The 16,936-nt window shown below is 44.2% G+C and overlaps 1 protein-coding gene across 1 annotated transcript in view; it reads left to right on the forward strand.

Moving 5' to 3' along the window:
• ATAD3A (ATPase family AAA domain containing 3A) overlaps window positions 1-16,936 on the forward strand; it is a 106,498-nt gene that overhangs the window by 18,398 nt on the left and 71,164 nt on the right. The window contains exon 7 of the mRNA XM_040325804.1: window positions 2,254-2,323. Within this exon, the coding sequence (XP_040181738.1) occupies window positions 2,254-2,323 (70 nt within the window). The remainder of the gene's footprint in view (window positions 1-2,253; window positions 2,324-16,936) is intronic.

A 16,936-nucleotide genomic window follows, 5' to 3' on the forward strand; every position in this document is an offset into this window, starting at 1 on the left:
AGCTTGGAGGAGGGAAGAACAGCAAAGTGCCTTGCCATTCTAGGCTACTGGACTGTGTTTCTGTTTTCTGAAACGAGAAACCTGGGAAGTGGTCATAGCAGCTTAAACTGGAATGTAGGCATGGACTAAAAGATAAAGAAGTTGCATACTCGGTAAGGGATTAATTTAGCTGATGGAAAGAGATTAATGAATCTGGGCGTTTAAAGTGGTTCTAAAGGCAATTTTATTTTTACCTTAATGTATTCTCTGCAATAAGGCAAAAAAAAAAGTTTGAAAGGCAGCTCCCCCCTGACCCCCTTAAACACTTACTAAAGTGTATTCTCGTTTCAGCGCGGTCTACTGCTGCTCTTCAGTCCCCTTCCTGGTCTTGCGGCTGTCATTGGTTAGGAGAGAGCAGGTGCGAGGCCACACTGCCACAATAAAGCTACCATGGCAGAGCATACACGGAAACCGCCAGTTTTTCCATGTATGCTGTGCCACGATCGCTTTATCATGGCATTTTTGGAACATGCAGAACTGTATACATTTATGTGACTTGCATTATGTTAGCTCTACTTTGCACCAGCCTCAATCTGTCCTTGGGAACCATTAATAAAATTTGTACTTGAGATTTTTTTTAAATATTCTCTTGTTAACGCATACTTTACTATGGTTTGCTATTGTGCTGTGGGCCTTTAAAGTTCCCTTAGATGGAGGGCAGGAGCTAATTTATAGTAACAAGCCTGGTGATTGGTTGTTAGGACAATGCTGCATCCTAGTGACCAATCACCTGCCGGTTAATTTGGGCAGCTCTGGCCCTCCATACAATGCTGCTGTGCCTCCTGCCTTCCGCTTTGCTGTGAAAATGACAGTGGCGGAGGGTGGGAGAAATAGCCGACTCCTAAGTGGCCACCACCGCGGTCCAAATAGCACTTGGTCTGGATCTGGACCGCAGTCCATTTTTAGTGGTGCCAGGACTAGAGTTTCTTCTCATGAGATTTAACCTGCTCTGCTTTCCCTAGTAATCCTCCCAGAAGGATGGTGGTGTTAAGCCAGGTGATGCAGGAGGTTGTATATAGTAACTATAAAATCCGATTATTTTCTTTACATTTTAGGAACTACTGACTATTGTAATTTTTAAAGGGATTTTATATGTTAACCTTGTATTGTACTGCAAGGTCTGCTTAAACGGCTTGCTGCCCACCCAGCGTTAAATGACGGCAGAGCGGTGCAGCTCTCGTTCTGGGTGGACGTCATATGAAGTTGTTTCAGAACGGCCGCTCTCTTTTACCATGTGATCAGCTGTGTCTAATCACAGCCGGTCACATGTAAACACGGAGATGCCGGTAATCGTCTCTCCTCGCCTCACACTCTCCTCACAGGGGGACATGTAGGAATTACAGTATAAAAATGTAAGTGGCACCAATCGTTGCCCACAAGTGCCACCAATCAGTGCCTATTAGCCATGCCAGTCAGTGCTGGCCATCAGTGACACATATCAGTGCTGGCCATCAATGCCCAGCACTGCTGTCAATCAATGCCCATCAGTACAGCCTATCATGCCATTTAACGGTGCCCATCAATGCCACATATCGGTGCCCATAAGTGCGGCATATTAGTGCCCATCAGTGCCGCCTCATCAGCGCACATCAGTGAAGGCGTTTTTGTTTTGTTTTTGAAAAAATAAAAACCCCAGCAGCCAGTGTCTTCTACTTTCCCCTCCGTTACAGTGTTGCAGCATCCATCTATTTGGCATGCAACACTTCCAGCAGATTCAGATGCCTGTGTTCTCTATCACTTGATGGTGTCCCTTCCTCTGACTCCTATGACCATGCCGAGTCCAGTTATGACATAGGGGTCAGAGTGAGGAACCATAGTGCGTGGGGGGCATGCACACAGGCGTTTGATGCTTGCATAAGTGTTTAATGGTGAAGAGATTGATGTAAGCCTCAGTGCTAAATCAGAAGAAAGTTGGATGTGGGCAGCTAAAGTATAAAACCACTTCTTTTGCAGGAAGCTTGGCTTTTTGCTGTTTAGGGATAAAAGATTAGTTATACTTTAGTTTTCTCTTTGTTCAAGAGCTACAGCTGCCTCTGGAATCCAACGCTTCCAGGTGTGTCAGATGCCTGCTCCACCGTACAGCACTGTCATTCCATCTGGTGCCCCCCCCCCCTACATCACTACAGGGTGCTTTCCTTAGTTCAGACTGGCAACGAGGTTGCTAAAAGTGTACACCATTTTACTTCAGGCACTAACTGTGTATTCTCATTCTAGGACTGCAGGAACTGTGTTTGGAGAGGGTTTCCGTGCCTTTGTGTCCGACTGGGACAAAGTAACAGCCACAGTAAGTCCTTGATAAACATCTGCAATGCTGTAGAATTGTATAGATCCAGATGTTTGTGCCACATAACAAAGGAAGGAGTGGAAAGTCTATTGTCTAAACCAGCCTTTCTCAGTCAGTGTTTCGTGGCACACTGGTGTGCTGCCAGAGGTCCTCGGGTGTGCCATGGGATCATTGGAGAGAAGGGCTGTCAGATGAGCCTGATCTCCCGATCCCCTGCTGAACTGTACATCGGCACTGCGAGGGCGCTCCGTCAGCCTCAAAAGTGAAAATAAAGGGAGAGGGAGGGTGCAGTGCTCCCAGATTTCCCATACAGTGCAGTACCCCGCTGAATGAGAAAAGGTACTGTGCTAGAATGTTTTAAAGGACTTTATATGTGTGTTTGTATGCGTATGTTTGTTTAATCCTGACCCCCCCCCCCCCATTACTGTACCATCAGAACTGCTTTTGTAGAGCTTGTTTTGTAATGGCAGCAAGGACTGCTGCTCCTCTGAACAGCAATCTATGCACAGATCGCTTTTCAGAGGCATGTGGAAGGCGGTAAAAGGGCAATATGTTGCCTCCTCACCACCTGTTTTAAGCCTGTAAATGCAGCATCACTACACCGCAACCATGTACAATGCACTTAGTTGCAGGATAGTTGCAGTGCAGCCCCATTCACCCTGGGTATACCTCCCAGCAGCAGCTACAGCATGTGTACAACCCCAGCTGCTGTGTCTGAAGACAAAGGGGGAGAAATTAGGGTGGCAAAAACAGCTCAACCATGTGGTTTTACTGCCCCTCCAACCTGACATGTGAACAAGCTCTTGTTTCACATCTGTGTGGCTGTGTTTAAGGCAGCCCATTAATTTCAGTGGGCCTCCCTACCTACAGAAATGAAATGCAGTGAAAGAAGTCACTGACCCCTTTTTTTTTATATTGTGCCGCACCAAAAGCGCCCCATGTTTGCCAATGTGCGGGGTACTATACTATTAAGAATTAATGGCACCTCTAAAGAGCAGAGCATTTGTCTGTGTGTCAGGAAGGAGCGCGATTTTGCACAGTAACGTGAACCAAGCCTTGGACTGGGGGAGTCTCAAGACTGAAAATACTTTTTAAGGCGCCCGACTGGAAAAAGGGTGAGAAACGCTGGTCTAAACCAGGGGTCTCCATACTTTTCAAGCTAAGTCTTTCAGACTTAAGGGGGGCCGGATTCTGACCATTGGGGTAGAAAATTCCCCAGGGCCGAGCATCATTGAGAATAAACATGGCCCCAGTGCTGGTGAGCAGTAGGTGGAGAAATAGTGCTTCATCATTGCTATTAGTGGAATAAATAGTGCCCCATTGTTGGTGTCATTGGGAGGAATAGTGCCTCATCTAGTTGGGAGCAATACTGCCCCAAGGGCCAGATGAAGGCTAGCAAAGGGCCACATTTGGCCCTCGGGCAGCAGTTTGGAGACCTCTGGTCTAAACAACTAGTGGCTGCTTAGTATGAATTAGGCAGCTTCCCAATCTTTACCAAAGAACAATATAGCATCAGCCACAGATACCTTTTGTATGAAAATGTATTTTAGCATTGTTTGCAGCTCTCCAGCCGCCTTATACTGTATAATTATTTCTCAGTTATTTTTATTTTTTTTAACAAAAGGTGCATTATGCATCTATTATCATGGATCACAGCTGTTCAGAGGGATCGAAGTCTCCCCTATGCCTATCTTTCTCTCTTCTCTTTATTTCAACTGTCAACCGACCTCCCCTTGATCACAGGCTGGGTTGGTGACCTTGGTGCCAAAACCCCACAAAACTGATTTTGGACAGCGAAGCTGTTAATCCACTCACTGGATCGCTGGCATGTAGGATGGCTGCTTCCATCAAACCTAATCACATTTTTTCCTGTGGCAGTGCCTTTAAAGCAATGTTGCAGTCAAGTTGCTTTATTTTGGTGCAGCTCTTCAGCTTTGTCGTCACTAGATGGTGCTGCTGAGATGAGCTTGGAGTATTTTCTGCAGGTGGTGGCTGTCTGCAGTTAGTGAAAATCGGTAGACATGGCGGATATTTGTGTTGCCAGGCTGAGTCTGTCTGTAGTGCAATGCAGAGCTGCCTTCTAATTTATTCCAGTAACTGGAAAGGATTCAAGTGGTGCTTTGATTTCTTGAAGAATTTAGGGTGTGCAATGTTCTGTATAAGTGCAGAGTAGTAAATATTTATAAAGAGGGGCGCGTTTGGCATATTCCACCTATATTGCACCTTTAAGCCGGCCATAGTTGGATCACAGTTTGTCTGGTTCAACAGAGATGAGCCAAATTTTGATCCATGTTTTGGCAGGCTCATTGTAGAGCAGTTGATTTACAGATGGATTTTCCCGTTGTCAGAAAACAAAGGTATAGCGGGAGGATTCCTCCATCCACATCAAGTGTGTGGAAGGAGGAATCATCACTCCTAAAATCCCTATTTCTGGGGTCAAGTTGCTAACTTCTGTTCACTATTTATGTGCATCATGACTGAATGATTGTGTGTACACCTCTAATTTGTTAGTAAAAAAAATGAGGAAGAAATACTAGTGCGATCAATGCCTGAATAGAACAGCATATTGCTGAGGACCCGTTCTCTCTGTGAAAAAATGTGGTCTCTCAGCAAAGGTCCTACACATTCCCTTTACCAGCTGTCTGCAGATGTATGGCTCTTCAGTTGGCAAAGCTCCTGCTCCCTGCTGATTAGAGGGCTCAAGCTATGTCTAAGCAGGGGGCATGTCGGACCTCTGCAGAGGGATCACTGCTTCCACACAGAGAGGGATCACTGCTTCCACACAGAGAAAGAGTCCTACTCTGAAACTGTATTCTATGATCGCAAAATAGCCAAACTGCCCTGGTTTTGGTTCATAAAGACTTCACAGAAGTTTAGATGCTGAACCCGAGCCCCATTGAAATGAATCAGATTTTATGGGGTACTTTACACAAAAACACAAACTGTGGGAAGTCCCCCGAAAAATGAATACCAGACCCTTAATGGGGGTGGTGGGTGGCAGTATCCACCCAAGCCACATGACTTCAACATAGAGGGGGGTGCCTTGCTAGGGAGCAAAGCATATTTTCCCCATGTTGTTGAGGACAAGGGCCTCATCTCTACAACCCCAGCCAGTGGTTGTGGGGAGCTTATTGGGATCTGGAACACCCCTTTAATAAGTGATCCCCCAGATAAGGCCCTCCCACTGTGGGTGGGGGGTATTGGCACCATTTCTTCGCCTACTCCTTCCCAAAAAGCATAACCTAGAAATGGACACCCAAACGTTTAACAGGACCTTCTATCCAGTGCACATGGCTGATCCCAACAGTTCATTCAAATGCTCGACCAGCCATTGGCTTGTTCCTAATCGCTACTCTCAGCTTGTGTAACAACCTATTAATGTATTGTGCATTCTTTCACCTGCCTGCAGTTGACCTTTTTTATATGCCCTCCCTCAAAATAGCCACTGGAGTCTGTTAGTTACTAGGGATTACAAAAATATCTGCAATGGTGCCCCTCCCAGTATATATATAATATATTATGGGTGTTTTCAGGTATGTACCCAAAAATATTCAAGCTATATTATAAAATGCCTGAAAGTGCACATTTTCAGGTTTTATTTGAGGGTATGTATGTACATCAAATTCGGAGCAAGGGTTTAGGAATTACAGCTCTTAGGAATAGCCACCCCCTTTTTAAAGAGATCGAACGTAATTGGAAAGTTTGAATCAAAAGCTGTTTCATGCCCAGGTGTGGGCTACTCCATTATTTCTTCATCAATTAAGCAGGTGAAAGATCTGGAGTTGATGATAATGGCCCCTACACACGATCTAAAAATCAGACAACAGATTATCCGTGTTTTTTTTTTTCTTGCATGCTAGTCGCATATCAAAATTGGAGAGTTTACTAAAGTTACAAAAATTCTCGTATGACAGAATAAAAAAACCCAAAGTGATGTCACGTGTTGTAGTGTATTTGTATTGTGTATTCCAACGTCAACTGTACTGATTAAACAAAAATTGTACGAGAAGTTTTTGTGCTTGTCCCATCAGATAATATCGGATGTACTGTCCTGATCGGCTCTTTAAAGCTCTGTACTAATGATCCAATTATCATACGATTGCGTTGAAAGCTGTATTTTACGTCCAATGCATTGTGTGTACGGCCAAAAGTGTGGTATTTGGAATCTATTGCTGTGAACCTACATGTCCATGCAAGTGAAACAGGTCATTGTAAGGCTTCAAAAATTAAACCAATCCATCAGAGAGATGGCAGCAACATTAGGAGTAGCCAAATCAACAGTCTGGTACATTCTGAGGAAACAAAGAACACACTGGTGAGCTCAGCAAAATAAAAAGGCCTGGACGTCCACGGAAGACAACAGTGGTGGATGATCGCTGAATCTGCTCCATGGTAAAGAAAAGCCCATTCTCAACATCCAGACAAGTGAAGGACACTCTCCAGGAGGTGGGCGTATCATTCTCAAAGTCTACATTTTAAGAGAAGATTTCATGAGAGCAAATACAGAGGGTTCACCAGAAGGTGCAAACCATTCATAGGCCTGAAGAATAAATTGGACTTTGCCAAAAAACATCTAAAAAAAGCCAGACCGGTTCTGAAAAACTAAGGTTAATCTGCACCAGAATGATGGGAAGAAAAAAAATATGGAGAAGGCTTGGAACCTCTCATGATCCAAAGCACACCACGTCCTCTGTAAAACATGGTGGAGGTAGTTTGGTGGCATGGGCATACAGTTGTTTACATACCCTGGCAGGATTTATTCTTTTTTGGCCGTTTTTCAGAGAATATGAATAACACAACAACTTTTCTTTCAGTCATGGTTAGTGTTTGGCTGAAACCATTTATCATTAATCAACTGTGTTTTACACTTTTTTAAATTCATAATGACAATAGAAACTACCCAAATGACCCTGATCAAAAGTTTACACACCCCAGTTCTTAACGTGTATTGCCCCCTTTAACATCAATGACAGCTTAAAGTCTTTTGTGGTATTTGTGGATGAGGCTCTTGATCTTCTCTACTTGACCGTGGTTTGGTTTCAACAGAACTCCTCATTTTACACTTCTTGATTACAGTTTGAACACTGCTGATTGGCATGCTCAATTCCTTGGATAACTTCTATTTCTTTCTGGTTTTATACAGTTCAGCTACCTTTTCCCGCAGATCATTTGACAATTCTTTTGCTTTCCCCATGACTCAGAATCCAGTAACTTCAATGCAGCACTGGATGAAAGATGCAAGGGTCTGTCAGGAGTCCAGAAACTCATTGACCCTTTAGGCTGGGTTCACACTACTACACTACTTTCATCCTACTTTGCTCTGTGTTCAATGTTTCCCTATGAGAGCGTCTTGTAGCGTCCTACACAAGTCAGTCCGACTTTGAAAATGCTCCCTGTACTACTTTTGGTCCTACATTGATCCTACTTCAGGCCCATTGAATATCATTGAAGTCGGACCAAAGTAGTATCCTGTTCATGAAAGTAGGATGGATGTAGGACCAATGTAGGATAAATGTAGGACCAATGTAGCAGAGCAAAGTAGGATGAAAGTAGTGTAGTAGTGTGAACCCAGCCTTACATACACACACTAATTACAAACAAACGGATCACAGATGAGGATGGTTACCTTTTTAATAGCTATTAAAACCCCTTAGTTTCTGTTATTATATGATTTCAAGAGTAAACACAATTGATTGATAATAAATGGCTTCAGCCAAACACTAACCACGAGTGAAAAAAGTTTGTGTGTTATTCATATTTTCTGAAAAATGGCCAAGACATCTTCTTAAATTCTGCCAGGGTATGTAAACTTATGAGCACAACTGTACATGGCTTCCAGTGGCACTGGGTCATTGGTGTTTTATTGATGATGTGACAGAAGCAGCCAGATGAATTCTGCAGTATTTAGAGAGATACTGTGGGCTTACTAGGTCAGGGACTCAGAAGTGCTAAATAGTTGGCTCACCACGACAGCCATTGAATATGCATTTTCAGATTGTAGAACCAGCTTTATATATTTCTCACAGTGCCGATTTGCTTTCATGATTTCAATAAAGCCGTTAAAAGCTGTTGTAAATCTTTGCTGAACTTGGTTCTTTTCATATGAGTGTTCAAAAGCTCAAATTAACAAATGTCTGTGTGTACAGGCCCCTCAAAGTGTTACAAAACCTGCCAAACACATGGCACGAGTTGTACGAGTTGTTTGCAATATAGTGGTGCCTAATGAGAGGTAATTAAAACCCAAGGGACCTGTTTTGCCATTACGGCTTGCTTTGATCCACTTGTATGCACTTTTTGTTTTCAACAAAACAGTGTGCAGCTCGGTCACAAATAAGTCTGGTCTTTGAATCTGAAAAGTGACTTTAATTCCCTGCAGTTTCCCTGCAGCTCATTCCGTTAATGGAGAACCTTCCAAAGCTGTGGGGACGTAAACTTCGATTTGATGAGCCCATAATTGTCTGTTTCCTAATGCATGCACAGATGTCAGATGCAGCATAAAAGCATTGCTCACCCCCACCCTCCCCAGTCCAGCACACAAGCTTAAAAAAGAAATGACTTGACGAAGCTGAATGCAATTTTCTTGCCGGTGATCGAAGTGGAAATTCTTTTGATTGAAGAAAAGGGGAGGAAATTAGTCCTCGTCTTGCCAGATCACAAGTGCCCGTTTTTTGTATTTTTTACATTACCTTTCCATTTTATTTTGTAAACCTGTGATTGAGAGTGGAGTACTGTAACCCTTAACCCTTTGAATGTTAATCTCGGCTCTGATTTAAGCCAGCATGGCATGCTGGAATGTGTAGTTCAACAGTAGACAGACACTCGTCTTCAGTATTTATAGTACTGCTGTGTGTGTGTGCTGGTTTTCCAACATGTTAGAACGGCCATTGTCAACCGGAGTTCCTCCAGAGGTAGCTGTGGCTAATTAAACTCCCATTTGTTGGTGTTTGGATAGTTCCGGAATAAACGCCACACTACCAGGTCGGGGCCCCTAGCAGGTACTCTGGCTGTGTGAATGAGTGCATTCTTTATTTAGCTGGAGCTGCCTGGTATTCTAAGGGGATGCAGTGGCTGTACGAATAGGGGCCCTGAATACACTCTGTTTTGGGTTCACGGCTGTACATCTGCATCCTACACCGAAGGGGCAGTCCCTGTTGCTACGAAATGCGTAGCTACGCATCTACATCATTATTTTCCTTCTCTGCATCTCCACTCTGATCCCTGAGAGGCAATGCACTCCACGCTGGCTCCTAAAGGCAATCTGGCCCCAGCTGCCTCTCGTACCACTTGCCATCTCCAGCAGCGCTTTCAAGGTGAAGTCTATATAAGGATGAGGTTTGAATGGGAGATGCTCTGTAGAAATCCCGGAGATGAGAATGGGAGGAGGAAACTAGAGCAGAAAATTGTTTTTGTCATGATCAGACCCTTAAGCTCGAAGATTAGATGCTGTAGCAGAACTACCACTGACCCGCAGGATAGGTACACAGGCAGTCGCCCTGGTGAATGTCGGCTCTCCTGAGGTGCGGAGTCCAGGCACTAACCAATGTTCACCAGAGCTTCTGATGGTGGAGATGGATTTTGCTGCATCGCACCAGGTCGTGGTCCTCAGGATCGCCCCACCAGGAGGTGAGCAAGCTGGGGTCCAGTTGCAGCTAAGCAGGTAGGGGTCAAACAGAAGCATAGTCTGTGAACAGGCCAAAAATTTGGTAACAAGTAGTTGCAAGTTGGGATCAGGCCGAAGTGTAGTTGGGGAACAAGCCAAGGGTCGTTAACAAGGGGTAGCAAAATATGGACGGCAGGAGGCGATTAAGTTCGCATGTGTTGCGCTATATAAGTTTTCATTCATTCATTCATTCAGGAGGGGAGATGCTTGCTGGAGAGAGCACAATAATCTGGCAAATTGGAAGTGCTTAAAGATATGGCTTAAATCAGGAATTCCATGAGAGGAGCAAAGAGTTTTGGGGTTCAAGACAGGATCCTTCAAGGAATTGTCCTGGGAACTGTCCAGCATTCCAGGGAGCTCAGCAAGAAGAGACACTGCCTGACACAGCAGAGGTTCTGAGTTCAAATTCGGGGGCCTTAAAGTTTGGGTGATATTTTAGACAAGATTGGTGATTTAGCTCAAGACTGAGGCCCCGTACACACGGCCGAGGAACTCGACGTGCCAAACACATCGAGTTCCTCGGCGTGTTCAGTCCTGGAGCCGCCGAGGATCTCGGCGGGCCGAGTTCTCCCATAGAACAACGAGGAAATAGAGAACATGTTCTCTATTTCCTCGCCGAGGTCCTCGTCGGCTTCCTCGGCCGAAAGTGTACACACGGCCGGGTTTCTCGGCGGAATTCAGCTTCCGACCGAGTTTCTGGCTGAATTCTGCTGAGAAACTCGGTCGTGTGTACGGGGCCTGAGTTTTCAATGGCTTTGCAGGTTGTTATATTTAATTTATTTGCTGGGCAATCTGAAGCCAGTGGAGGGATTGGCAGGGATAGGTGGCAGACACTGAACAGTTGGTAAGGTAAATGAGTCTGGGAGCTGCATTCATTGATGGCCTATGACAGGGATAAGCAATCAGCGGACCTCCAGCTGTTGCAGAACTACAAGTCCCATGAGGCATAGCGAGACTCTGACAGCCACAAGCATGACACCCAGAGGCAGAGGCATTATGGGACTTTTAGTTTTGTAACATCTGGAGGTCCGCTAATTGCATATCCCTGGCCTATGAGAAGGGACTTGCTATAGTCAAGACAAGAGATAATGAGGGAGTGAATAAGTTGTTTCATTAGTTTAAAAGGGGTGAATTTTAGAGATGCCACGGGATGTCCAGCAAAATGTTGTACATATATGTGATGGTCAGACCTTTGACCGTGTAGTGTAGATTTGGTTTAATTAATTTCTTTTTAAACTCGCAATATGTGTATTTTCTATTTACGACAGCTGTAGGGCACTGGACTAGAAGCTGCTTTGGTGGAGAAACTGATGAGAGAAATCTAGCATGTTCTGTAAAGTCCTGTGAAGCAATTTTAGTGCTATAAAAATATAGAAAGTAAAAAAAAAAAACACACACACACACACACTACTCGATTTAAGGCTAAAATTTGTTGCATATAGCATCTGTACACATTATACAATATTTGGCCACCATAGAGCTGACTAAACATGGCCGACAGTTGAAAATGTTAGAGCTGCAGTTATACAGTATGCGATCCCTCAGCCTGCCTACGGCCCACACAGACAAGACAGTCTCTAGACAGAAGCATAGGGGCTACTGAGCTGTGGCTAATGAGAAGAAATACTCTACCTGTGGTCTTAAATCACCATGCTAATGAGTCTTTAACAAGGTCTGAAAAGTCATTTAGTTTTAAAAAAGGCACATACCGAGCTTTATTTAACCTCCACTGTGATAGGAGATGCGGTAATCGGGCAACCTTTGTCCAGCTTGGTGGTAAAGACTACCTGCTTAGTATCTATCATTTTAATCCTTGTATTCAGATCTCTGTCTGGCTTCTTTGCTGTTTTTAAATCGCTGTAGACGGCAATGGTGCAGCTCTGCTCTAGACCTCTCTGATACATACTCTACCCAATCCTTCATGCAAGCTCGCCACCCAGCTGTTTAGGTCCAGTGCATATTGGACTTCTGTCCAGATAAAAACTTGACTAGAGGTCAATGCACACCCCTCCTAGGCTCTTCCCTCTGACAGTATCGTTCTACAATAGGAAATACGCAAATAGGAAATCCATTTCTAGGACCACATGGACACCACCCACCATCCTCGGACAAACCATCGCACCAATCAAAAGTCTCGGAGTCATCTTCGACTCAGACATGACGATGGATGCACAAATAGGATCAGTCGTCAGCGGTTCTCATCATCTGCTCCGCATGCTACGTAGACTCATCCCCTTTATCCCGAAAGAGGACACAGCGGTAGTGGTTGGAACAATCATCAACTCACGACTCGACTACGTAAACTCCCTCTACTTAGGACTACCGAAATACCAGATGGCAGGTCTACAAGTCGTCTAGAACACGGCAGCCAGACTGGTAACAGGTAAAAAGCCGTGGGAATCAGTCTCCCCAGTCTTGAGGTCCCTCCACTGGCTGCCCGTACAGGACAGGGTGACATTCAAGACGCTCTGCCTCGCCCACAAATGTATACAGGGGAAGGCTCCCCAATACTTAAGCGAGAAAATAAAACCGTACGTCACCAAGCGCGTGCTCCGGTCAACCAACCAAAACCTTCTCCAAATTCCTAAATCCCGCTACAAATCGAAAGGAGAACGAAGATTTTCAGTCCAAGGACCACGGCTCTGGAATGCTCTACCCATCACCATCCGCTTAGAGGAAAACCATCGGGCATTTAGGAAAAAACGAAAGACCCACCTCTTCTGAAAGACCGGTACGACGCTGGATTCCAAGCGCCTTGAGGCGATTAAGTTCGCATTTGCTGCGCTATACAAGTCACTCACTCACTGACTCACTCACAATAGAGCCTAATCATAGCGTCAGAAATATAACTTTTCTGGATTGGCTACAGATATAGAAAGACACACTAACATAACAATGCACCCTTGCTGTTGGTGACATATCTTGGGCCTAGGTCTGTAAGCGGGTGGTCAAATTTGACTCGGTTGATGCATATTGATTCTGCCCTGACATCAGGTCCTTTCTTATAGTAGAGGCCCAGTCTTCAGCATTGCTTGTGACTCCATGTCTGCTGACAGATGAAAGTCTCTGCTCGTGGATGAATCACAGCAGCCTTGGGAAAGGTCATTGTTAAAGATCTCCTGTCACCCCTACCCCCCCAGTCCTTTGCCGTTTTGTGACCTCACATCAAGCCACTGGTGAGAGATTTACTCCCATCCCTTGGGAATAGCTCCGCTTTTATCTTCTAAGTTATGTATCCATTCTTTTGACTGCTGTGATACTCGCCTAATAGGAGCTGCCACTTCCCCCTACTGCCGGTTTCTTCAATTTGAGCTCTGCATGATTGTTACTTGCCAAGTAGTAATAGCTAATGTTTTCCTTTTTTCTTTTGCTATGGATCAGATGGGAAGGTCTAAATTTAAACCTCAAACAAAATATCTTTTCCTGCTGAGGCCGAGCGTGCTCTTCCTAAAACTCATTTATGGTAGCGTGCTCATGCTGCTTTGCAACATGTTTGCTTGCAGCCATCTTGCCACCTGCTCCTATCCATCGCTTCCTGGCTGGATGTGGTGGTGCAGCGAGAGCCAAGTCAATGAAAATCTCAATTAGACAGCAGATAGAAAATATACACTAAATTGCAGTGTTAACCGTAGTTTAGAAACTTCTCAGAACAGGAAATGTAATCTTCTGTCTTTTTAGGTTCTTGGCTGTGTTAAAATATTTAGAGAACTTCATTAAGCACCATCTAAATGGGGTACATAACAAAACCCTGGTTTAGTTTATTGAAAGCACAGGCTGTGCACAGTTGAGCACATATTTAAAGTGGTCATATCAAACCTAGAAACCCACTACTTGAATGCCTAAACAGTAAAGTAACAGCAAGTTGATCCCTCTTTCCTCTAGCACAGGGGTCTCCAAACTTTCTAAACAAAGGGCCGGTTTATTGTCCTTCAGACTTTAGGAGGGCCGGAGTAGGGACAGTGGGAGTAGAAAATGTCCTGATGTCCAGCTGGAGTAAACCATGCCCTATATTCGGTGTCAGTGGGAAGGCATTGGAAGGAATTGTGCCCTTTCATTTGTGTCAGTGGGTATCAGTGGAAGGAATTGTGTCCCCTCATTGGTGTCATTGAGAGGAATTGAGTCCTCTCTTTGCTGTCAGTGCAAGGAATTATGCCTTATTGTTGGTGTCAGTCGATGAGATCGTGCCCCAAGTGCCGGGTAAGGGCTAGCAAAGGGCCACAGTTTGGAGACCACTGCTCTAGAACTACACAGCATACTCTGATATTATACATAATGTATATACTCGCGTATAAGCCGAATTTTCAGCACGTCTTTATTTTTTTGTGCTGAAAAAGCCCCCTTGGCTTAAACTCGAGTCAGGTTCTCCTCTCCTGCCGTGTCAGTCTTGATGAGGAGGAAAGGAAACCTGATTACGCTGTACATTGTCCCCTCTGATTCACAGCAGGGCTGTATGTATAGGAAGTCCACGCCATCCAAGGCAACAAAGCCCTGCCTCCTTCTCATCCGCCTGTGATGATGAGGAGGGGGGGGGTTTTGTTACAGTGGATGCCGTGGACGGCGCACACTTCCTATGCATACAGCCCTGCTGTGAATCAGAGGGGACAATGCACAGCATAATCGGGTGCAAATCCTTTCCCTCCTCATCAATACTGACACGGTGGATTAAAGGTACATGGGCACAGTGAGGCTGCTTATGGGCATTGTTCCTCTTTTCCACTTACAGAAGCTGCTGCATTTCCCCATCCTAGGCTTATACTCCAGTCAATAAGTTTTCCCACTTTTTTGTGGTAAAATTAGGTGCCTCGGCTTATATTCAGGTCGGCTTATACTCGAGTATATACGGTAAGTGCTGTATTACAAGCACTGGTTTTCATTAATGGAGTCTGCATTTAACTAAAGATGGCCTTATGGTTTAGGGGCTCCAGGATACTCTTAAAAAGAACAGATGAACAGACACTTGCCGGTGTTTTGCCTTAGCATGTTAACTGCTGTTCCTTGTGGAAAACAAACTTACATCTGTGATAATGGTAGCTCATGTGAAAAGCTTTATTCAACCTACCTATCGCAGCCATGTCTGTGTTGGGCTAGAGTGCACTAGAATGCAGTATATATCTTTGTTTTGTATAGGGCAGGGGTCTTCAAACTATGGCCCTCCAGTTGTTCAGAAACTACAATTCCCAGCATGCCTAGTCATGTCTGTGAATGTCAGAGTTTTACAATGCCTCATGGGAAGTGTAGTTCCGCAACAGCTGGAGGGCCGTAGTTTGAGGATCCCTGGTATAGGGGGATAGAGAAGGGAATAGTTGAAATCCCTGTCAGGCTTTTTGGTAGATTTATTTTCACATTTCCACAACAAAGTGTGGGGAAACCTCTGAAATGTATAGGTAAATCTACTTTGTTGACTTCAGAATTGCTTCTTTCCTTATACAAGTCAAAGGGAATGCAAAAGTAGCATGAAGTAGGTAGCTGCAACTTCGGAAGTCAGCAAGTCAGACACTTGGACTCTGATTTCGGAAGCATCACCAACAGATTTTCAGTTCAAGTGGATTGCATGTGAAAACAAACAAATTAGCATTTCAATACAAGCCCAGAACCTGTCAACCCAGGCCCTGAGACAGTTGTCATAAGAACATGTATATCCTTTTCAAGATCTGCCCTACCCTCCTGTTCCAGTGACAACCAAATTGTTTTGTTTCCAAGTGACAGTGGTCTCCAAAACTTTGAGGGTGGATCTCTCCAGTGGGGAAACACAGTGATGAAAGACTATTCAGAAATGTTTATACCCTGACCCAAAATTAAAAGATTGGCTAGTCCTTTCAGTAGCACATCACATCTTGGATCATGGCTCTGTGGAAACGCAAGGCAATTACTTTGGGAGTTTCTTTATCCATAGGTTCCTTTCAGTAACACTTTTTTTTCCCCTCTTGGGGGAAATATCATGGTGGGTTCCATGCAACACTTTATATACTAGTACTAACCTTTTTCTACACTTGGGTCGTGGTTTATGTTCCCTAATTTACACTTGCTTTCTGTTTCTTTAAAGTCACAATGGTCATTGGTGTAATTTATTCATGATGGCTGTATTATTTAATACTCAACCGTTCTACATGGTTCATTAATCCTCTGGAATTTGGAGCTATTACCTTGCACCATCACAGATCAATATTTTAGACCACCATCCTCCAGGGGATCTGTATGTGTGTGACCAGTTCCCCTGCGGCCTTTATTACCACAGCTCGCGGTAACAGACGCCTCTATCATCCCTTAGCCTGCAGTACCGCATGTTTGTACTCTAGCCAAAGTGTCGATATGTAAGTATTCTAGGAATAGATATCCTTTCTTCCTCTCCCTCTTATCCACTTTAGGTTAAACACTAGACCATATTGGTATTTATATGTCTCTTGCATATATATTATGCATCTCCTCCTGAGGAAGTGGAGTGAATCCACGAAACGCATCAAGCTTTTTTCTTGCAAATGTTTTTTATTGTATTTTTAAAAGATACACAATATAGCACAAATAAGAGTCATAACAATACAACAGTTTCTTAGTCATACTTTGTGTTCAACAGTGTGCCTGGGTAGGCTTCAAATTATCATTTTACTAAACAGTAACTATATAGGGCCTTAGTCCAGTTGGATAGTGGTCAGATGCTTAAACAAGTAACTTCGCATCAAGCTTTTTTGGATGAAGTTATCTCTTCAATATGTGGTTTAATACTTTATATCTAGATTTCACTATGCAACTCACTTTGCTTACATCATTATATATTTTTTTGCAGGTAACAAAATGTGCATTTATAATTTTTTCGTTTTAGAGTCTGTAAAGCATTGCACCATGTAGGACTCGTGTGGCGTCGCCTGTGTGTCTGTCTGTACCTCATACGGGCAGGCAGATGCACACTGACAGGCAGAGGGAATGAATTACTAGAGCGCAGAGCAGCACCCTGGTAG

The sequence above is a fragment of the Rana temporaria genome, chromosome 10 (genome assembly GCF_905171775.1).
Source record: "Rana temporaria chromosome 10, aRanTem1.1, whole genome shotgun sequence".
NCBI lineage: Eukaryota > Metazoa > Chordata > Amphibia > Anura > Ranidae > Rana > Rana temporaria.